Source organism: Lithobates pipiens, unplaced genomic scaffold, assembly GCF_037356315.1.
Source record: "Lithobates pipiens isolate NorthernLeopardFrog02 unplaced genomic scaffold, aLitPip1_a1.2 Scaffold_18, whole genome shotgun sequence".
NCBI lineage: Eukaryota > Metazoa > Chordata > Amphibia > Anura > Ranidae > Lithobates > Lithobates pipiens.
In genome coordinates, this window is record NW_027507758.1 from 617,123,596 (window position 1) to 617,147,136 (window position 23,541).

General features: G+C 45.2%; 1 protein-coding gene across 1 annotated transcript in view; it reads left to right on the top strand.

Annotated features, from left to right (window-relative positions):
- The window catches only part of IFT172 (intraflagellar transport 172), an 87,034-nt gene that overhangs the window by 44,513 nt on the left and 18,980 nt on the right, over nt 1-23,541 (top strand). The window contains exons 25-37 of the mRNA XM_077489376.1: nt 1,094-1,238; nt 2,817-2,906; nt 3,003-3,100; nt 7,672-7,807; nt 7,886-8,002; nt 10,531-10,673; nt 12,022-12,115; nt 15,005-15,069; nt 16,651-16,831; nt 18,046-18,155; nt 18,343-18,472; nt 18,550-18,648; nt 21,974-22,083. Of these exons, the coding sequence (XP_077345502.1) occupies nt 1,094-1,238; nt 2,817-2,906; nt 3,003-3,100; nt 7,672-7,807; nt 7,886-8,002; nt 10,531-10,673; nt 12,022-12,115; nt 15,005-15,069; nt 16,651-16,831; nt 18,046-18,155; nt 18,343-18,472; nt 18,550-18,648; nt 21,974-22,083 (1,518 nt within the window). The remainder of the gene's footprint in view (nt 1-1,093; nt 1,239-2,816; nt 2,907-3,002; nt 3,101-7,671; nt 7,808-7,885; nt 8,003-10,530; nt 10,674-12,021; nt 12,116-15,004; nt 15,070-16,650; nt 16,832-18,045; nt 18,156-18,342; nt 18,473-18,549; nt 18,649-21,973; nt 22,084-23,541) is intronic.

Below are 23,541 nucleotides of genomic sequence, written 5' to 3' on the forward strand. Positions count from 1 at the left end.
AGCCTGAAATGTGGCAAAAGGTTGAAAAGTTCAAGGGGGCCGAATACTTTCGCAAGGCACTGTGTATATATATATAATATAGAGTAAAACCTTGGATTGCCAACAATTTGTTCCAGAAACATGCTTGTAATCCAAAGCACTTGTATATCAAAGTACATTTCCCCATAAGAAATAATGGAAACCCAGATATTCGTTCCACAACCATTTATTCATAGGTCCTTCAGTTTATAGTCAAAAAGATTAAAGCAATGTGATTGGTTGTGTAACCATAAAATGTCCATCCACAAATGGAAGCCTCCACAAGGGGATTCGAAGCAAAATCCAGCAGGAGCTCCAGAGTATAAAAGAGAAGAGGGGCCCCTCTAAGTGTAGCAATGTGTTGCTAAATGTAGTACCTTCATTAAAACGTAACCATATTGCTACACTTAGAGGCGCCTCTCTTCTCTTTTTATACTCAGTTGTGACGTGACACTACTTGTATATCAAGACATCGCTTGTATAGCAAGTCAAAATTTATTAAAAAATGTTGTTTGTCTTGCAAAACGCTCTCAAAACCAAGGTTTTACTGTATTTATATATCATCCATCATATCACTGATGTGCTGTTTCCTCACTAGTAATTCTGGTTCCATATTATATGAAGAGGGCCAACTCATTCAAGAAAAAAGGTGAAGCTTTGAGAAAAGGGGTGGGACTTAGACACGCTATACTTTTTTTATTATTATTATTATGCAGGATTTATATAGCGCCAACAGTTTACGTAGCGCTTTACAACTTGAGCTATACATGAAATATTGTCATGCAACACATTTGACCGACATTTGTGTTGGACAATATACATTAGCTGAGCCCGCGTGGTCCGATATGAAGGCTCAGTACTGGCGTGGGTGACTGGTAACGAGGACTGAGAACCGGGAAGTAATACTCGAGTAACAGAACTGTAGAGTGAGTCTAAACCCCCCCCCCCCCTTTCACTAGATGGAGTTCCTTTTCTGGTTTGAATGAGGACCAGTGTTATTTAGTTGAATTCCTTTGAGCCCAGGTTGTCATGAACCTGCAAAAGATGTCTGTATTTGGTGATTGTTTTTGGTCAGGTGTGCGGTGAAAGCCATAGAAGCTGCAATTGGTGCTCGGCAGTGGAAGAAAGCCATCCACATCCTAGAGATCCAGGAGCCGAAGAGCGCCAGCGAATATTACCTGAAGATAGCGCAACATTACAACGCCATGCAGGAGTACGAGGTCAGAGGACAGCCGTGACGTCCCAGACAGTAACATGACTTACCGTACAGCCATTATTTGACATGTGTACATCAACCAATCAGAACCCATCTGTCTCTGATCAGAGGTAGCTTAGTGTGCCTAAACCTGCTGCCTCATTCCTGGTCCCAGGGTTACAGTTATCACTTTCTGCTCTCCCACCAGGAAGGAAGTGAGGGCAGTCCTAAGCAGACCTGTGACCATACTTTTCTCATCTAACCCATCTCCTCTATTCTGACCTTTGATCGGATCCTTCATTTCTGATCTGACCTCTGACCCAACAGCTCTGATCTAACCCATCCACTCTGATCTGACCTCTTACCCAACAGCTCTGATCTAACCCATCCACTCTGATCTGAACTCTGACCCAACAGCTCTGATCTGACCTCTAACCCAACAGCTCTGATCTAACCCATCCACTCTGATCTGAACTCTGACCCAACAGCTCTGATCTAACCCATCCACTCTGATCTGAACTCTGACCCAACAGCTCTGATCTGACCTCTAACCCAACAGCTCTGATCTAACCCATCCACTCTGATCTGAACTCTGACCCAACAGCTCTGATCTAACCCATCCACTCTGATCTGAACTCTGACCCAACAGCTCTGAAATGAACTCTGACCCAACAGCTCTGATCTAACCATCTAACCCATCCACTCTCATCTGAACTCTGACCCAACAGCTCTGATCTAACCCATTCACTCTCATCTGAGCTCTGACCCAACAGCTCTGATATAACCCATCCACTCTCATCTGAACTCTGACCCAACAGCCTTGATCCACTTCCGATCTGACCTCTGTCCTAATAACTCTGATCTAACCTTTCATCACTGATCTGACCTCACAGCTCTGATCTAACCAATCTCATCTGATCTTACCTCTGACCTGACAGCTCTGATCTAACCCATCCCCTCTTAAAATGGTTGTAAACCTCAGACATGAAAATTAAAAAAAGCATATCCCTCTTTAGTGCGTACTTGTCTCAATCAAGAGCACAAAGTGTCTTTTCTGTCCGCTGCATCGTTCCTCTGATATTGCCATGAATCACTTCTGACAAGTTTTCCTGATACCCAGAGGTAAAAAGGTGACAGGGGAGGGAGCTCCAGCATACAGCCTGTGATTGACAGTCTCAAACATGTTCCTGTGTGCTGTGTGAAGGGGGGGGGGGTTTTCCCTATCCTCCAATCATCTCTCCTCACTGAGCTCTTTAGAGTGTAACTTCAGCTTTCTGCCCCTTTTTTTTCTGAACTCTCAGACAAGCTGTATAAATTCAGAACGGCTGTTAAAATAAAAATCTGGCAGATAAATGGGTACAACCTATGTAGGAGAAATTTTTTTGATCTCTGTGTATCACCTGAGGCCAGTTACTTCACTGGGTATACGGAAGGGTTTACTACCACTATGACTGACCTCTGACCTGTGTTGTACTTGTGAAAAGTATAATGAAATTGCTGGGGGTTCTTGGACTTTAGTAGTTATCATTTCAATAATCCTGTAAGATTTATGCCTGTCTATCCCCACCTCCCTTCGTGTTTATTCTGTCTCTTGTGTTTTTAGACGGCCGAGCAGCTCTATATTAAAGCTGGGAGGAGCAAGGACGCCATTGACATGTACACACAGGCTGGCCGCTGGGAACAGGCACACGCGGTATGACCTATTATCCATCAGGGCTGTATGTGGCGGAAGGGAAGTCAGACAAGTATCATGATGGAAACTGGTCATGTTTCTGTCCTTATCTTATAGCTGGCAGTGAAGTGTATGAACCCAGAGGACGTCTCCGTTCTGTACGTCACCCAGGCCAAGGAGCAGGAGAAGCAGGGCCGCTACAAGGAGGCAGAGAGGTGAGAGGTCGCATCAGTCTGGGGTGCTTTTACATTCTGTCAAGGAGATGGGGATGCAGAGTCGCTACCAAGGAAGTGGTAAGAAGTAAGATGGTAGATAAGTCTGGGGAGAGTTCACTGGGGGCCAAGGATCAGGGCAGGGCCTGCAACGAGTCTGAGAGGATGGATATCGCATAAATCTCAGGTAGGTTTACTTTCGGTCGAGGAGATAAGAGAGGCAGAGAAGGAGGATGTCACAAACATCTGGGCTGAGTTCATTGGGGGCCAAGGAGCAGGAGAAGCAGGGCCACTACAAGGAGGCAGAGAAATTACACGGTACACAAGTCTTGGGTGAGTTCACTGGCAGAGGTGGCTCTGGTTGACGCGCCGTTGGTCAAGCGCGCGGTGACATCATGGTGCTTGGCACCTTTCCAGAAAATTTTAAAGCGTCTGCAAGGAGGGGGCGCAGGGTTGAGTGGGATAAAAGACTACAGACGATTACAGGTTAGTGTGTGACACAGTCAATCACTCTATTGGGGGTCACAGATGTAAAGGGCGAGAGCAGACCCTAAGGTAAGGGGGAGGACACTGATATAAAGGTCCCCCTTATATCAGTGTCCTCACTCCCCTCTTATGTCAGTGGACCCCTTTACCTTAGTATATTCACTTTGCAGACTCTGGTGTAAAGGGGAACTCTGCAGACCTTGATGTAAGGGGGAATGTTGTGGACTCTTATGTAAAGGGGAACTCTGGTGTTAGAGGTTCTCCGGTCGCCAGAGCCCTCCCTTACATCAGAGTTCGCAGACTCTGATGTAAGGGGGCTCTGGTGATCAGAGATTCCCTTTACATCAGAGTCCACAACATTCCCCTTTACAGAAGGGTTCGCAGAGTTCCCACTTGCACTGTAAGGCAAACCCAGCGGACTCTGATATACTGTAAAGGGGGCTCTGGGAATACTGGAAACTCTAATGTAAGGGCAGGAAAAGAACCCGCTGCAGAACATGTGACACAGTCCCTCTGCGGGACCACAATAAAGGGCCCTGCAATGGGAATAAAGGTAACCACGCTCCCAGTTAAAATATAACAATCAAATATATGTATAAGTAATTAAAAAAATTTTTTTTATAGACTATATATTTTTTCTCATTAATGTTTTAACATCAATCACATCACTTTGGTGTTTTTTTCAATTACTTTACAAGCATTGTGACATATATTTGATTGTTATATCTTAAGTGGGAGTGTGGTTACGATTATTTTCATTTTTTTTTTTTTTTTTGTAGTTGCTACACCTTATAACAGACAGCTCCTTAATTATCTTTTATTAAAGTGTTACTAAACCCACAACAGTAAAATCTGTATATGCAGAATAGCATGCTTGTTATACTCATCCTGGAACTTAAGGGGTTAATCCTCTGCATTGCGTTAAAAGGCTGTTTTATCCTGTATGCACAGATCCTCACCCTCCTGCACTACCTATCTGGGGAACACAGGCAGGCAGTGGTGGCTGGTGGCTTATGCTCAAACTTCATGGGGGGAGGCACAAACAAACTGAAAAATCCAGAAAAAAAAACATCAATTGCAGCCTCACTGTACCATCAATTGCCGCCACTGTGCCCATCAATTTCTGCCACTGTGCCCATCAATTTCCGCCACTGTGCCCATCAATTTCCGCCACTGTGCCCTTCATATTGCCGCCACTGTGCCCTTCATATTGCCGCCACTGTGCCCTTCATATTGCCGCCACTGTGCCCTTCATATTGCCGCCACTGTGCCCTTCATATTGCCGCCACTGTGCCCATCAAACGCAGCCACTGTGCCCATCAAACGCAGCCACTGTGCCCATCAAATGCAGCCACTGTGCCCATCAAATACAGCCACTGTGCCCATCAAACGCAGCCACTGTGCCCATCAATTGTCCCCCCCCCCCCCCCGTGCCATAAAACGCATCCACTGTGCCATATCAAATGCTGCCACTGTGCCATATCAAATGCTTCCAGCGTGCCTTATCAAATGCCGCCAGTGTGCCCGCCGCCTGCACTTACCCTGTCTTGGTGGGACAGCTCCTCGTTGTCAGATGAACTATTTTCATATTACTGGGTTTAGTAACACTTTTAATTGTTTATCACGTTTTTGATATTTTGGATACAGCACTAGCCATTAAGGCTCTAACTTTGATTAAATACATTAATTGCGTGTGTGTAGAAGCCAATTTAGGTTCCAAACTTATTGCAATTAGAATAAAGGACTCCGGGCTTGAGTCGGGGGGGGCTCTTCATGTTTGTGTTTTTTTTATTTTTTATTTTTTTTTGCACAAGGGTCCTGAAGGGTCTAGTTACGCCTCTGCAGCCTAACTTTATTTTAGAGGTGACAGGACACCTAAACGCTGCTGTGCGCAGGCACCTGTCACACTTCCGTACCGTAACCCAAGACTTCTGGAGCTTATTTTTCCCATTATGGGTGTGAGTGGGGCCTCATGTCTAGGTTTTCCCTAGGGTCTCACAAAGTAGCTGCCTCTGTTCACTGGTGTACAAAGAAAAGGAGAAAGGGGTGTCTGGGACAATTTTGAGCCCCAATAACAGATTTCAGGATCCCCCTGGCTTCCCAGTGTGAAGATTGGTGGCTTGTAAGATCCCATAACAGGGACAGTGGAGGATCCATCCATCCATCTCAAGATAGGGGATATCCTATTTCCAAGATATTTCTGTCAAGAAGAACAGCAGTGATAACAATTGAGTGTGGTGACACAGAATAAATTGCTTCTAAAAGAAATCTAGAGTCTACTATGATAAAAAGGAAATAGAAGCAAGTGCCCTATTGTCATTGTCTGAGCCCTTGTTCATGTGGCCACCAGCTCCTTTCACTTATTGTTCAGGAAATGCTGCATTTTATATAACAGGAGTGAAGACCTTTAACTCTACACATTTTACCAACGGAATTCAGAGCAGTGGCAGCCTGTCCATAGGCAGTCACAAAAAAAAAATTTTAAATAGAAAAAAAGGTCCTTAAGTGCGCTGTGTTTGGGCGCTGGACACAATGCACTATGGGAAGCGCCACGTCTATGCAATCACAAGATTGCAGATGAGGCGCTTCTTTTGCAGGCTCTTAACCCACCTTGCAGCGCAATCCATCAGGCCGAGTAGCATCCGCCTGTACAGATGTTCCAGAGACCAGATGGAAACCAGAAGTGACGTCGGCAGCTCCGTGGGACACACGGCCCGAGCGGAGCTGCCTGTTTAAGATAAGTATGATGGCTGCCAGTGCCAGGCTGTTGTATAATATTTGTAAGGGGGGGGGGGGGGGGCAGCGTGAATAATATAATTCATGTGCATAACTCCCTCTTATGCTTCACTTACACTGCACAGTGGGAACAATTGATGGCACAGTGGCGCCAATTGATAGGCACAGTGGCGGCAATTGATGGGCACAGTGGCGGCAATTGATGGGCACAGTGGTGGCAATTGATGGGCACAGTGGCGGCAATTGATGGGCACAGTGGCTGCGTTTGATGGCACAGTGAGGCTGCAATTGCCGGGGGGGGGGGGGGGTTTCAGAATTTTTTGGTTTGTTTGTTGGGTCTGTCAGCTGGTCTTTGCTTCCTAATAAGATCAAGTTTGGTTTGGCGGGACTGGCAGGCTGCAAACAGCACCCTTCCTGGAGCATTTATATGAAAAAAAAAACACATCCCTGGCATCCATTTACATATACATGCTCCTCCATGTTGGCTACTGGTATCTGCAGACTTTAGTTGTGCAATCTGTTGATCAGTTGCTTGATTACACTGTATTAGCCCTTGTACACACGGTCGGAGAATCCGTCTGAATGTGTCCTATCGGACCGTGTTGTCGGATAATCCGACTGTGTGTGGTATGCATCGGACTGATTCCATCGGAATATCCGTCGGACCCAATTTTCCAACATGTTGGAAATATTTTCCGACAAACTGCTCCGATCGGACATACTCCGATCATGTGTAGAGAATTTTGATTGGACCAAGTGCCACGCATGCTCAGATCAAATCCCTACATCAAAGCTATTGGCTACTAGCCTGAACGTAGTCCCATTGTAACGAAATTACGTCATCACGTTCTGAATGATCGGATTTTTTGACAACTTAGTCCGACCGTGTGTATTCAACAGTTTCGGACAAGATCCGACGGGCAAAATCCGACGGATTTGGTTGTCGAAATCTCCGACCGTGTGTACAGGGGCTAAGAGTGATCAGCAGGTTGCACAGTTAAAGTTTGCAGCACCCAGTGGCCATCACCCAGGGATGCCAGGGGTGTGTTTGTTGATTAGCAAAAGCAGTACAGTGACTGAAATCAGCCCATAAGTATGTGCCTACACATAACGAAGAGCAAAAATGATTGATGGTAGAGAAAGCTAATTGCTGTGATGGATTAGGATGAGTGGGTCTGTGTTTACAAACTAAAGTCTTGTTGGTTGTATCTATTGTGATGGGTTACTTCAGAGTTTTTCTCGTTAGCGACCAAAGTGTTGGTCATCCTTCCATATCTTCTGGTGCCCTCTTCTGGCAGCTAAGGGAATGTCATTCCTGGATGTATTGCTTATTGTTCCATCCACCTTCACAGACTATACATCACTGTAGATGAGCCCGATCTCGCCATCGCAATGTATAAGAAACACAACCAGTATGAAGACATGATCCGTCTGGTGGCCAAACACCACCCAGACCTCCTAGCAGACACCCATCTGCACCTGGGCAAGGTAAGTCCTCTTCAGCATGAACCTGACCCAGTTGGGGGTTATTCTGATGTCACTCACCAGCTTTTTGTCCACCTGCAGGAGTTGGAGGCTGCAGGGCGTCTTCAGGAGGCAGAATATCACTATCTAAAGGGGAAGGACTGGAAAGCCACTGTCAATATGTACCGAGCTGCTGATATGTGGGAAGAGGCACACAGGGTATCACCAACCTTAACTCTCCCATTTTCACTGTATTATGCTGCATATCTATTGCTTTACATGTCCATCATACTACTCCCCCCTCTTCTCACCCCATTCTGCTCAGCTGCATTACTTTACGGTGTCCTGTCTGTCATACTGCTCCCCCCTCTTCTCACCTTACACTGATCCACTGCATTACCTCACGGTGTCCTGTCTGTCACACTGCTCCCCCCCTTTTCATTATACTGATCAATGGAATTACCTTACCGTGTCCTGTCTGTCATACTGCTCCCCCCCTTCTCATTATACTGATCCACTGCATTACCTTATGGTGTCCTGTCTCTCATACTGCTCCCCCTCTTCTCACCTTATACTGATCCACTGCATTACCTCACTGTGTCCTGTCTGTCATACTGCTCCCCCTCTTCTCATTATACTGATCCATGGAATTACTTTACTGTGTCCTGTCTGTCATACTGCTCCCCCCTCTTCTCATTATACTGATCCATGGAATTACTTTACTGTGTCCTGTCTGTCATACTGCTCCCCCCTCTTCTCATTATACTGATCCATGGAATTACTTTACTGTGTCCTGTCTGTCATACTGCTCCCCCCTCTTCTCATTATACTGATCCACTGCATTACCTTAACGTGTCCTGTCTGTCACACTGCTCCCCCTCTTCTCATTATACTGATCCATGGAATTACCTTACCATGTCCTGTCTGTCATACTGCTTCCCCGCTCTTCTCACCTTATACTGATCCACTGCATTACCTCACGGTGTCCTGTCTGTCACACTGCTCCCCCTCTTCTCATTATACTGATCCATGGAATTACCTTACCATGTCCTGTCTGTCATACTGCTTCCCCCCTCTTCTCACCTTATACTGATCCACTGCATTACCTCACTGTGTCCTGTCTGTCACACTGCTCCCCCTCTTCTCATTATACTGATCCATGGAATTACCTTACCATGTCCTGTCTGTCATACTGCTTCCCCCCTCTTCTCACCTTATACTGATCCACTGCATTACCTCACTGTGTCCTGTCTGTCACACTGCTCCCCCTCTTCTCATTATACTGATCCATGGAATTACCTTACCATGTCCTGTCTGTCATACTGCTTCCCCCCTCTTCTCACCTTATACTGATCCACTGCATTACCTCACTGTGTCCTGTCTGTCACACTGCTCCCCCTCTTCTCATTATACTGATCCATGGAATTACCTTACCATGTCCTGTCTGTCATACTGCTTCCCCCCTCTTCTCACCTTATACTGATCCACTGCATTACCTCACTGTGTCCTGTCTGTCATACTGCTCCCCCTCTTCTCATTATACTGATCCATGGAATTACTTTACTGTGTCCTGTCTGTCATACTGCTCCCCCTCTTCTCACCTTATACTGATCCATGGAATTACTTTACTGTGTCCTGTCTGTCATACTGCTCCCCCTCTTCTCATTATACTGATCCATGGAATTACTTTACTGTGTCCTGTCTGTCATACTGCTCCCCCCTCTTCTCATTATACTGATCCATGGAATTACTTTACTGTGTCCTGTCTGTCATACTGCTCCCCCCTCTTCTCATTATACTGATCCACTGCATTACCTTAACGTGTCCTGTCTGTCACACTGCTCCCCCTCTTCTCATTATACTGATCCATGGAATTACCTTACGGTGTCCTGTCTGTCACACTGCTCCCCCTCTTCTCATTATACTGATCCATGGAATTACCTTACCATGTCCTGTCTGTCATACTGCTTCCCCGCTCTTCTCACCTTATACTGATCCACTGCATTACCTCACGGTGTCCTGTCTGTCACACTGCTCCCCCTCTTCTCATTATACTGATCCATGGAATTACCTTACCATGTCCTGTCTGTCATACTGCTTCCCCCCTCTTCTCACCTTATACTGATCCACTGCATTACCTCACTGTGTCCTGTCTGTCACACTGCTCCCCCTCTTCTCATTATACTGATCCATGGAATTACCTTACCATGTCCTGTCTGTCATACTGCTTCCCCCCTCTTCTCACCTTATACTGATCCACTGCATTACCTCACTGTGTCCTGTCTGTCACACTGCTCCCCCTCTTCTCATTATACTGATCCATGGAATTACCTTACCGTGTCCTGTCTGTCATACTGCTCCCCCCTTCTCATTATACTGATCCATGGAATTACCTTAACGTGTCCTGTCTGTCATACTGCTCCCGCTCTTCTCACCTTATACTCATCCACTGCATTACCTCACTGTGTCCTGTCTGTCATACTGCTTCCCCCCTCTTCTCATTATACTGATCCATGGAATTACCTCACTGTGTCCTGTCTGTCACTCTGCTCCCCCCTCTTCTCATTATACTGATCCACTGAATTACCTCACTGTGTCCTATCTGTCATACTTCTCCCCCTCTTCTCACTCTTTGCTGGGTCCTCTCTATTGCCCCCTTGCCTTCTTCTCATACCAGTCTTCTCTCCCTGTCATCTTTCCGATATCCTGTCACTCTGCTGACATTGTGCCTCTTGATCTTGAACTAGGTGGCCAAGACACACGGTGGACCCAGTGCCTACAAACAGGTGGTCTATCTGTGGGCGAAGAGCCTGGGGGGGGAGGCGGCTGTAAAGCTCCTGACCAAATTTAACTTGCTGGAAATGGCAATTGAGCAAGCCACAGAGAAATAGTAAGTCAGCCGGGACCATGAAGGTTTCCTTCTATTCATCCTGAGTGTTGGGTGACCCTATGTGGGTTCTGTGCTAAAGGGTCACTGTCACCCACCTGATCCCTGCCTATAAGTTTAGCACACATGTAAATATATTTATTTCTTTAGGATATCTAAGATTCTGGGAAGCTCAGACAGGAGGTATCTAGGTCCTGCTGGTAACAAGTCTGACCATTGTACCCTTGTTTGGTTGGCTTTGGGCAAAGGCCTTCTTTACCGCTCTGCTAAATCTGCCTTGATAGAAGTCATTTAAAAAAACAATAGTGTAGCGCTGCCCTTTTAATACCTAGGAATATACCACAACCATACTGATTGTGAAAAAAACAAAAAAAAAACATAACATAAATAAATTCTTACGTGCAATCATAATTAATGATAATATCTTATTAATAACCACAAGAATACGTTAAATATAGTGCATTCAAAACACAGTGATATTAAGTCCACAATGTCAGTGCTGCAAATTATCAGTTCACAGTTCAATCCTCAAAACCATGCATTAAGCAAGTTGCATTCAAACATCACTACTGGTGACTGAATCCATAATCCCAGTGCTGTGAATCAACAGATCCAAACACACGTCAGAAACGTTATTACTTCTCCATGTTGATTTTATATATACCCATCTCAAATTCTCCACATGAACACAGTGATCCACCATTAAGTGACTTCACCACTTTCCTCTCTCCTAGACCCATTAAATATAGGTCTAAATGCACTTAGTATTCCCCCTAAGTGAGGGTTAGCCTTCCTCCTCAGCTCCTGGGTTTTGGTTCATATGTGGGTGGGTCCCTTTAAGACACTTCCCTCCTGGTGCTGGTTGGCAATAGCGCTCCAAAAAAATAATAGGACTGCGTTATAATAATAGTGTAATACCATTTAGATGTAAAAAAGTTTCCTCTTTATAATAAAATAAAATAACACTCACATAGCATTGGGACACATAAAATAGTGTTTATAGTCATTAAACAGTAACAGCACTTCCTTCTCACCATTTTCTGGTTTCTGGCGAAACCAAACATGACATCACCCAGCTCCGCTCAATGTGTTGCGTCACTGGTCAGCTACACTATTGTTTTTTAACTATATCTGGTTGCTGTGGGAGCACATGTAGGTGTTAGCAGCAACCAGTATTATTACCTTTTAACAGTTTATTATTGGGATTGGCAGAGCAGGAGTTTTAAATACATTTATTTGTCCCTGATAGGGAGACACTGTTGGGCTTCTCAGTCCTAAATTGCCTTGTTACCTAATCCTAAACCAGCATGTGTTCTGTCTGTTTCTGATTCTGTTCCTGCATTTATTTTAGCTCATTTGACTTTGCATTTGAACTGGGCCGTCAGGCAATGAAAGAAAAACTTCCAGAGATCCACCTGAAATACGCCATGTTCCTGGAGGATGAGGTAACCTTTTATCAATGTACCAAGGAGTGTGTATGTCCACATATTATATAACCTGTACACAGAAGTGTATGTAGCAGTGATAAGAGGGTACAATCTCTGTTTCACAGAGTTCTTTGCACGGCACAGGCCACCTCTGAGGTGTGAACTCCTAGGAGGCTTGACAGTCAGAAAAAGCTGCTTCTTGCTTCTGCAGAGAGGGTAGAGCTTGAGTTTGATTCAGTGTGGATTATGATGAGGGCAGCAGATGGAAAGGAAGACATCTCAGCAGTACAAAATTGGGTGGAGGTTATTAAGGGTACTCCTCCAGCAGAGAGCCTCCAGATTTGTAGACCTTGAGGAGATCTCTAGATCTAGTGGTCCTCCAGCTAGGAACCTCCAGGTCTAGTGGTCTTTCAGCTGGGAGACACCACGCTAGTGATTCCCCAGCTGGAAGACTGCAGGTCTAGTGGTCTTTCAGCTACGATACTCCAGATCTAGTGGTCGTTCCGCTGGGATACTCCAGATCTAGTGGTCGTTCCGCTGGGATACTCCAGATCTAGTGGTCGTTCAGCTGGGAGACTCCAGATCTAGTGGTCGTTCAGCTACGATACTCCAGATCTAGTGGTTGTTCAACTGGGATACTCCAGATCTAGTGGTTGTTCAACTGGGATACTCCAGATCTAGTGGTCGTTCAGCTGGGATACTCCAGATCTAGTGGTCGTTCAGCTGGGATACTCCAGATCTAGTGGTCGTTCAGCTGGGATACTCCAGATCTAGTGGTCGTTCAGCTGGGATACTCCAGATCTAGTGGTCGTTCAGCTGGGATACTCCAGATCTAGTGGTCGTTCAGCTGGGATACTCCAGATCTAGTGGTTGTTCAACTGGGATACTCCAGATCTAGTGGTTGTTCAGCTGGGATACTCCAGATCTAGTGGTCGTTCAGCTGGGATACTCCAGATCTAGTGGTCGTTCAGCTGGTAGACTCCAGATCTAGTGGTCGTTCAGCTGGGATACTCCAGATCTAGTGGTCGTTCAGCTGGGATACTCCAGATCTAGTGGTTGTTCAACTGGGATACTCCAGATCTAGTGGTTGTTCAGCTGGGATACTCCAGATCTAGTGGTCGTTCAGCTGGGATAGTCCAGATCTAGTGGTCGTTCAGCTGGTAGACTCCAGATCTAGTGGTCGTTTAGCTGGGAGACTCCAGATCTAGTGGTCGTTCAGCTGGGATACTCCAGATCTAGTGGTCGTTCAGCTGGGATACTCCAGATCTAGTGGTCGTTCAGCTGGGATACTCCAGATCTAGTGGTCGTTCAGCTGGGATACTCCAGATCTAGTGGTCGTTCAGCTGGGATACTCCAGATCTAGTGGTCGTTTAGCTGGGAGACTCCAGATCTAGTGGTCGTTCAGCTACGATACTCCAGATCTAGTGGTTGTTCAACTGGGATACTCCAGATCTAGTGGTTGTTCAACTGGGATACTCCAGATCTAGTGGTCGTTCAGCTGGGATACTCCAGATCTAGTGGTCGTTCAGCTGGGATACTCCAGATCTAGTGGTCGTTCAGCTGGGATACTCCAGATCTAGTGGTCGTTCAGCTGGGATACTCCAGATCTAGTGGTTGTTCAGCTGGGATACTCCAGATCTAGTGGTCGTTCAGCTGGGATACTCCAGATCTAGTGGTTGTTCAACTGGGATACTCCAGATCTAGTGGTCGTTCAGCTGGGATACTCCAGATCTAGTGGTCGTTCAGCTGGTAGACTCCAGATTTAGTGGTCGTTTAGCTGGGAGACTCCAGATCTAGTGGTCGTTCAGCTGGGATACTCCAGATCTAGTGGTCGTTCAGCTGGGATACTCCAGATCTAGTGGTCGTTCAGCTGGGATACTCCAGATCTAGTGGTCGTTTAGCTGGGAGACTCCAGATCTAGTGGTCGTTCAGCTACGATACTCCAGATCTAGTGGTCGTTCCGCTGGGATACTCCAGATCTAGTGGTTGTTCAGCTGGGATACTCCAGATCTAGTGGTTGTTCAGCTGGGATGCTCCAGATCTAGTGGTCGTTCAGCTGGGATACTCCAGATCTAGTGGTCGTTCAGCTACGATACTCCAGATCTAGTGGTCGTTCCGCTGGGATACTCCAGATCTAGTGGTTGTTCAGCTGGGATGCTCCAGATCTAGTGGTCGTTCAGCTGGGATACTCCAGATCTAGTGGTCTTTCAGCTGGGAGACACCACGTCTAGTGATTCCCCAGCTGGAAGACTGCAGGTCTAGTGGTCCTTCAGCTAGGAGCCTCCAGATCTAGTGGTCTTTCAATTAGGAGCCTCCACATCTAGTGGTCGTTCAGCTGGGAATCTCCAGATCTAGTGGTTGTTCAGTTGGGGAGCCTCCAGGAGCAGGTATCCTGTGCTATAATACTTTGCAAGATTCCCTTTTATTATGACATAATACACAACACCAGTGCAGACGCCAAAATCTACAAGTGTCTAGTTTTCCAAGCTCACTGTAGAAAATTGCATCAAAAGAATAGAATAAAAAAGAATGGGTAGCACAGATGGTTCATCTTGCAGGCACTCTCCTTAGCTACCCTGTTTCCCCGAAAATAAGACCTAGCGTGATTGTCGGTGATGGCTGCAATATAAGCCCTACCCCCCAAATAAGCCCTAGTTAAAGTCCTTGTAGGTCTTATTTTCAGGGCAGTACTTATTTTCGGGGAAACGGGGTAGTGCTTATTTGGGGGATAGGGCTTATATTGCAGCCATCACCGACAATCACGCTAGGTCTTATTTTCGGTGAAACAGGGTAAAGCTTGCTGTTCCCACATCCATTTTAGATTTGCCTCTTTTTTTTTCTTTTCTTTTTTTTTCTGAGCCTGATTTTTTTTTTTCTGGAATGTCTCTTTTTTTGGGGATTTCACAGGGAAAGTTCAACGAAGCTGAGGCGGAGTTTGTTAAAGCTGGAAAACCTAAGGAAGCCGTTCTTATGTGAGTGTCTTATCAGTCTTTATCTGACCAATCCCTTGAAAGGCAGCCTCTCATCTACTAGTCTCCTCTTTTCTTTTTTTCCCCCTTCACTTTCCATCTGTCTTCTCTATCTTCTCCTTTTGTCCTCTTAACTTCCATCTCCTCAATCTCCATCCTATCTAAAATCTCCTGTTTTCATTATCTTTATCTCTTCATTCCTTCTATATCTATCGCCACCTTTTCTCTCTCCATATCTTCTTTATCTCTACTATCTCCATCTCTACTCATATCTTCTGCAACTTCATCACCATCTCTCTCTCTCTCTCCATCTCTGACTTCATCTCCATCACTGTCTCCATCAAATTCTTTATCTCCATCTCTGTCTTGGTCATTACCTTCTCTATTTCCATAACCATTCCTATCTCCATCCCTTTTTTTTATCTTCTTCTTCTCCAACACTATCTTCTTCATGTCCATTGCAATTCCTATCTAAATCTCCTATGTTTCAATTTACTCTCTCTCCATTCCTTCTATATCTATCTCCTTCATTTATCTCTCGCCCATCTATTCTCTATTTCTTCTATCTCCATCTCTACCTATATCTTCTGCATCTCCATCACCATCTTTGTCTCCATGTCCATCTCTATCTTGATCATCTCCTGTGTCTCCATCTTTTTATGCCCATCACCATCCACCTCCCCATATCCTCTATCTTCATCTCTACCTCCTGAATCTCCATTTCTGCCTTTTTATCATCACCTTCTCTGTTTTTTGCTGTATAAATGATCTCAGTCTCTTTTCTCCATTTCACTATATCTAGCTCTCCTTTCTTCATCATGATCTTCCTCTCTGTCTTATATATCTCAATCTTTGTCCTCTCCATCTCCATCACCATCTCTGTCTTTATTCCCATCTCTATCTTCATCTCTGCCTTCTCCATCTCCATCACTTTTTGTCTCCCTCAACATCCCTGTCCTCTTAATTACCTTCTCTATCTCCATCCTTTATGTCTTATCTTCATCTTCTCCATCTCTAACTTCTTCATGTCCATTGCGATTCCTTAATGAAATCTCCTCTGTGTTCATCTCCTTTGTCTGTCCATCCCTTCCATCTCTTCTTTCCTTCTAGATTTCTCTCCATCTCTTTCTCTTTTTCTCTTCTATCCCCATTCCTATCTATATCTTCTGCATCTCCATCACCATCTCTGTATCCATTTCCATCTCTACCTTGATCAACATCTCCTTTTGCCTGTGTCTCCATCTTTTTCATGTCCCTATCCCCAAATCCTCTATCTTCATCTCTATCTTATGAATCTCCAATTCTGTCTTACCTCCACCTTCTCTGTCTTCTCGGTTTGTTGTGGTTTCTCCGTTTCCCTATATCTAGTTCTATTTTCTTGATCTCGGTCTCCTCTGTCTCCAGTTTTTATTTTTCCCTCTTTCTCTTTGGCTTCTCCCTCTATCTTCTCTATCCTCATCTGGTCTATCACTTCTCTTTAATGTCCTTTCATTTGATGACCAATATAATATTCAGGTCATCCCCCAAAAAGTTGTCGATGTGGAAACAGCTGTCCCCTCATAAAATATTATCTGTGCTTGTAAGGTATGTCCACAACCAGGATTGGGATTCAGCGCAGAGAGTGGCTGAGCTGTACGATCCTGGGAGTGTTGGTGATGTTCTGGAGGGACAGGCTCGCTTTGCCTTTGAACAGAAAGATTATCAGAAGGCAGAAGCGTTCTTACTGCGTGCCCAAAGACCAGAGCTTGCTGTGCGCCATTACAAGGTAACTACTGGGGTTGGAGCAGCTTATGGCTTATGTGTGACTAATGGCGGTATGAGGATAAGGGTTCAGGACTTCTTCTTTGTGGTCCATTACTGCTGGCATTTTTGGGCAAAGTGTTTGACTAAATTCTATCAGCAGTTTCAGGGGAGGTGTAGGATCTGGTTTGCTAGTAGGTGGTGTTTATCATGTCTCCACGTCAGAGGTTACAATTGTCTTTATAATGTCATCCCTATACTCCTATCCTAAGATTCTGCTGCCTTATAAGTCTCTGGTAGGTGACTTTCACATTAGAGGTCATGACCTCTACCAAGTAATAATAGTTGCTCATCTGCATTCCAGGGTTCACCAGTCTTGCGTGCTCCTGGTAGATAACCTGAGTTCGCCATTGCCATGGGACATCCAGAGATTTAAATCTACCAGAGATCTTACATCTCTCTGGCAGATGGCTCAAAGTCAGAGGTAACCACTGCCATGGAACATCCAGAGACCTATAGTACATCTATCAGAGATCTTGCATCTCTATGGTAGATAACTTGAAGCCAGAGGCCTCCATTGCCATGGGACATCCAGAGACCTACATCTATCAGAGATCTTGCATCTCTCTGGTAGATGGCTCAAAGTCAGAGTTCACCACTGCCATGGAACATCCAGAGACCTATAGTACATCTATCAGAGATCTTGCATCTCTCTGGTAGGTGGTTCGAAGTCAGAGGTCACCATTGTCATGGAACATCCAGAGACCTACAGTACATCTATCAAAGATCTTACATCTCTCTGACGGATGACCTGAAGTCAGAGGTAACCACTGCCATGGAACTTCCAGAGAACTACATCTACCAGAGACCTTACATCTCTCTGGTAGATGGCCTGAGGTCAGAAGTCACCACCGTCATGTAATAACTGCCCCATACCTTCATTCCAGGGTTTTGCAGTCTTATATATTCATGGAAGATGGCCTAAGGTCAGAGCTCACCACCTTTTATCTAATTCAGAGTTTTCCTGTTTTTCATCTTGCGTTGGTCTCTGGTCAGATGTTATCAAAACCATGTAATACTAGCCTCCTAGCTTCATCCCAGGAATGCACCTCAGGTCTTGGGTGGCCACTGTTTTGTGATTACTACGTTCTGTGTGACGTATTGCTGTCAGCAGTTTAATTGGAAGTGTAGGTAGCATGTGTGTGATGTCTGCCTATTTTACTATTTCTTCGTCTTTAGGAGGCCGGGATGTGGAGCGATGCCATCCGAATCTGCAAGGAGTATGTCCCTGCCATGCTGGAGCAGCTGCAGCTGGAATACGAGAGGGAGGTGACAACGAAAGGAACCAGGTGAGCTGGTTTGTCCCTTGAATGTGTCTACCTGCATCAGTGACTATGGGAGAAGGGGAAACAGTGTCCACATTGCAGGTCACAGCATAAGGACATCTACTGTATAATGCACCAAGACTGGCCTTCATCTGCATTCAGACCCGCATCCAGCTGTACACCAGTAATAGGAAATCCTCTCTGTTGACAGGGGGACAGAGGCCTTGATAGAACAGGCCCGGGAGTGGGAGCAGGCTGGGGAATACGCCCGAGCGGTGGACTGCTACCTGAAAGTGAAGGATCTGGATAATGTGAACCTATTGGAGAAATGTTGGATGAAGGTATGAGGTCAGCGTTCATTCTCTCTGCTCTGTTTCCCGGCCTACTGATATTTATGGTGTCGCCATCGCCTTTGCAGGCAGCTGAACTATCCATCAAGTTCCTGGTACCTAGCAGAAGTCTGGAGGTCATCCGTCTAGTGGGTCCCAAGCTGGTCTCTGCTGGAAGACACAACGCGGTGAGGACACAGATGACCCATATTGGGCACCAATGTGTTAAATAACTGTAGATTATTTTATAAATAGATTGTCTTGGCTATGGGGGTACCTCATACATATGAGAATTGTTAGAAATTTGGTCACAAATTGAGCAGACTTTACCGGTACCAGAGTTACATAGTTAGTCAGGTTGATACTGCCCTGCATGTCTCCAACGCCTCCCCCCACTCCTCATCTGTCATTGAGCCCACCTCCCTCACCCACCTAGGTTTCAAGTTATATGCAATTTTGGTAGATATGGGGGTGGAGAGCATGTTATAAAATTCCGAAATTAACTTATGGGGGTCTGTGCCATTAATCTCTGCCGTGACGGCATTAGGGGCAGATTCTGGGATTGAGTCAGGAAACTGCGACTGTGTTGCATGGCGGAGTGGCAGGAATCTAAAGAACATTCGGTTTTGGAGGGTAAATTCCTCTTTAAGCAAATCAAAGGTTTTAAGGCGTCCATCTTTTAGTATATGATGTAAATAGAACCAAAATTCACATTCCTAAAAATTTCCACCAAACAAAATAAGGCAGATATAAATACCTCAATGATATTCTAATGGTGATTTGATAATAGTGTTGAATGGAGAAAATTGATGTCCCCTTAACAAATTGTTCCAAATATTATTTTTTTATTATTTGTTTTATTATTATTTTATTATTATTATTATTATTTATTTTTTTGTGGTTGAAATGGATGGATTTGTGTCTTTTTTTCAACCTGACTAACTATGTAACTATGTATAAAGCCCCATACACACTATGAGTTTTTCCTTCAGATTTACCAAAACCATATAATATGAGGTCAAACCTTAGGAGTTTCAATGTGTAGGCAATCAGGCAGGCCCTTGCACTATATGGTTTTGGTAAACCAGAAGGAAAAAAATCAGCAGAAAATCTGATAGTGTGTATGGGGCATAAGGATAATGGCATATAGTCAAATAGTTCAAGCTTCTTTGCAATCCTGCCGATTCCAATACCATTTCTGACAGTAAGCTGCACACTTACCAAAGGGCTAATGTCCAAGGATCTACATAGCTGCAAATACATTAGATGACAGACATCCAACTTCACATCCAAATCCTATTACTCAGCCGGGGAGAATCTATAAGAGATATGCACATACGTGTGGCCAGTAAGTTACATTCACGGCTTCACAGGCCGTGGACAGTGTATCCATTTTCAAGACTAGACCAACAGCACTCACCTCTATCAACTCCCACTAGGTAACACCTCGGCGTCCCTTATTGCTCACGTCCCCAAACTGGTGTTAATATAGGCCAGTGATGGCGAACCTTGGCACCCCAGATGTTTTGGAACTACATTTCCCATGATGGTCATGCACTCTGCAGTGTAGCTGGGCATCATGGGAAATGTAGTTCCAAAACATCTGGGGTGCCAAGGTTCGCCACCACTGATATAGGCTGTTTTTGGCGCCAGATCAGCAGTTTAATCATCATTTGTATCAGCTGTAGAGGGGAGGCAATCTCTGATGTTCACACATCCCAATACAACCATACAGCGCTGCCCGGTACCGCCGTATGGTCCTGTGTATGTCGCTCTTGGTCTGAATCAAACCGAAAGTATGCGCAGTACAAGAAAAACAAGTCTTCCAATTACAGACAGCACAACAGAGGCTGTCAGATAGTAATTATTATACGCAGCAGACCGCTCCAGATAAGACAACCTCTATCCCTTACCTATATCCATCACCAAACCAGCACCAAACCATCATTATATAATTAACCCAACCAAATACAATTTAAAGCGATACTAAAGGGTGGTGTAGTGGTTAACACTCTCACCTAGCAGTAAAAGGGGTCACTGGTTCAAATCCCAACCACGACACTACCTGCCTGAAGTTTGCATGTTCTCCCTGTGTCTGCGTGGGTTTCCTCCAGGCACTCCGGTTTCCTCCCACAATCCAAAGACATGCTGGTAGGTTAATTGGCTCCTGTCCAAAATTGGCCCTAATATATGAATGGGGACTTTGGATTGTGGGCTCCTTGAGGGTAGGGACTGATGTGAGTGTGCAACGTACAGGGATAGAGACAATTGTAGACACTCACTCAGGTTGAACTGGATGGACTGGTGTCTTTATTCAACCTTACTAACTATGTAAAGGATTGTTTAAAAAAAAAAAATGTAAATAAGAAACATATCATACTTACCTCTACTGTGCAGCTCGTTTTTCGAGTGGTCCCGAACATCCAATTAATCCGACCAAATACAATTTAAAGTGATACTAAAGGATAGTTTTTTATTTTTTTTTAAATAACAAACATGTGATACTTACCTCCACTGTGCAGCTCGTTTTGCAGAGTGGCCCCGAACATCCATTTCTGGGGTCCCTCGGTGGCTCTTGCGGCTCCCCTCCGCATCAGATAACCCCCTTGGAGAAGCGATCTCCCGAGTCCAGCATTCGTCGTCCATAGAGGCTGAATGCAGGACTCGGCCCCGCCCCCGGCGCTCGCATCATTGGATTTGATTGACAGCAGCGAGAGCTAATGGCTGCGCTGCTATCAATCTATCCAATCAAGGGCGGGGAGCCCGTGGAGAGGGGGACGCGCCAACGGAAATTAAGGGCTCAGGTAAATAAAACTGGGGGGACTAGGGGGCCGGTGACTGCCAGGTGTTTTTTCACCTTAATGCATAGGGTGCGTTAAGGTGAAAAAACACAAGCCTTTACAACCCCTTTAAATAGAAAAACTGCAGATTATTCTCTACTTTTAATTTGAACCTACAACGCACCACAAGGGAAAGCACCTGTGCGAAAGACTTCAGACAAGAACTACAATTCTCTAAGCAGCTTCACTGCTCTAGATTTTGTCCCAGGAGTCACAAAAATTTACTTTTAGAAAGATCTCATTAAGTTGTAAAGACTTTTCACACTTTTTTTTTATTAAAAGAAATCACCTAGGGTTTCCACCAAAAATTGGGCATAATACAATATTCAGTGAAGGAAAACCATTGATGTCTCTTTTTGTATTGTCAATTATTCTCCTAAACATTGTCATATGGAAAGCAATTATCTCAGAGCCTGTTAGAGGTATAGCACCAATGGCATGGAGAGCATTGTGCCATATCACCGGTCTCTAGGTGGGCCTGTATAACAGCCAGATTTTGGACCATCAAGCGGTATGCTCGGATCTGCTGTCTTCGTGGGCATTAACACACTGGCTGCTTCAGTGAGCTCATTGGACCCAAGAGCTCAGCACTTCCACATATCACATCTGACTGGCTCGAGTGTAAGTGAAGGATGAATCTCATTCTATGTTGATGTGCGACTCTTGTCTCCAGGCAGCTGAGCTCTATCTGAACCTGGACCTAGTGAAGGAGGCCATTGATGCTTTTATAGATGGAGAAGAATGGAACAAGGCCAAGAGGGTGGCTAAGGAGCTGGATTCCAGGTATTTCCTCATTTGTCTGTTTGTCTTTCCAGAGAAGAAGTATTTATCGGCATATAACACGCACCGGCGTATAACACGCACACCCCAAGTTTAGGAGGGAATTTAAAAGAAAAAAACTTTTAGGAGGGAAGTTTAAGAAAAAAAACGTACATTTAAATGCCCATCAATGCAGCCTTGTCAGTGTCAATTGCAGCCTTGCATTGCAGCCTTGTCAGTCATTTGCAGCCTTGTCAGTCATTTGCAGCCTTGTCAGTCATTTGCAGCCTTGTCAGTCATTTGCAGCCTTCCATTGCAGCCTTGTCAGTCATTTGCAGCCTTCCATTGCAGCCTTGTCAGTCATTTGCAGCCTTCCATTGCAGCCTTGTCAGTCATTTGCAGCCTTGCATTGCAGCCTTGCATTGCAGCCTTGCATTGCAGCCTTGTCAGTCATTTGCAGTCTTGTTAGTGTGTTTGACGTTTAAAAATGGCACCGCCGAGATACAGAGCACCCTGTGTATCTCAGCGGCGCTTGGTAGTTCTCGGGCGTTCTCTGCGGCCTTTAGGTATTTTCAGCCGATCTCGGCTATTTTTGGCCACATTCGGCTGTTCTCGGCGGCTTTCGGCTTTCCGAGTGCAGCCAAAAATAGCCGAGAACGGCCGAAGATAGCCGAGAATGGCCAAAGATAGCCGTGAACGGCCGAAGATAGCCGAGAATGGCCGAAGATAGCCGAAAATACCCGGAAGCCGCAGAGAGCGGCAGAAAGGGATAGAAACAGCGGGGGATCGGCGTATAACACGCACCCCCGATTTCCCCCTGATTTTAGGGGGGGAAAAGTGCGTGTTATACGCCGATAAATACGGTACTTACATTACCCAAATCATTATTGTGTCGTCCTTCTGTAGAGGTCTCCAGGTCAGAAATGACATGCGGTATCTCGCAAACGTGAGTACACCCCTCGCGATATTTTATTGTATCTTTTCATGTGACAACACTGAAGAAATGACACTTTGCTACAATGTAAAGTAATGAGTGTACAGCTTGTATAACAGTGTAAATTTGCCCTCAAAATAACTCAACACACAGCCATTAATGTCTAAACCGCTGGCAACAAAAGTCAGTACACCCCCTAAGTGAAAATGTCCAAGTTTTGGCCCAATTAGCCATTTTCCCTCCCCGGTGTCATGTGGCTCGTTAGTGTTACAAGGTTTCAGGTGTGAGGAGGGAGCAGGTGTGTTAAATTTGGTGTTATCGCTCTCACTCTCTTATACTGGTCACTATAAATTCAACATGGCTCCTCATGGTAAAGAACTCTATGAGGATCTGAAAAAAAGAATTGTTGCTCTACATAAAGATGGTCTAGGCCAGTGATGGCGAACCTTGGCACCCCAGGTGTTTTGGAACTACATTTCCCATGATGCTCCGCTACACTGCAAAGTGCATGAGCATCATGGGAAATGTAGTTCCAAAACACCTGGAGT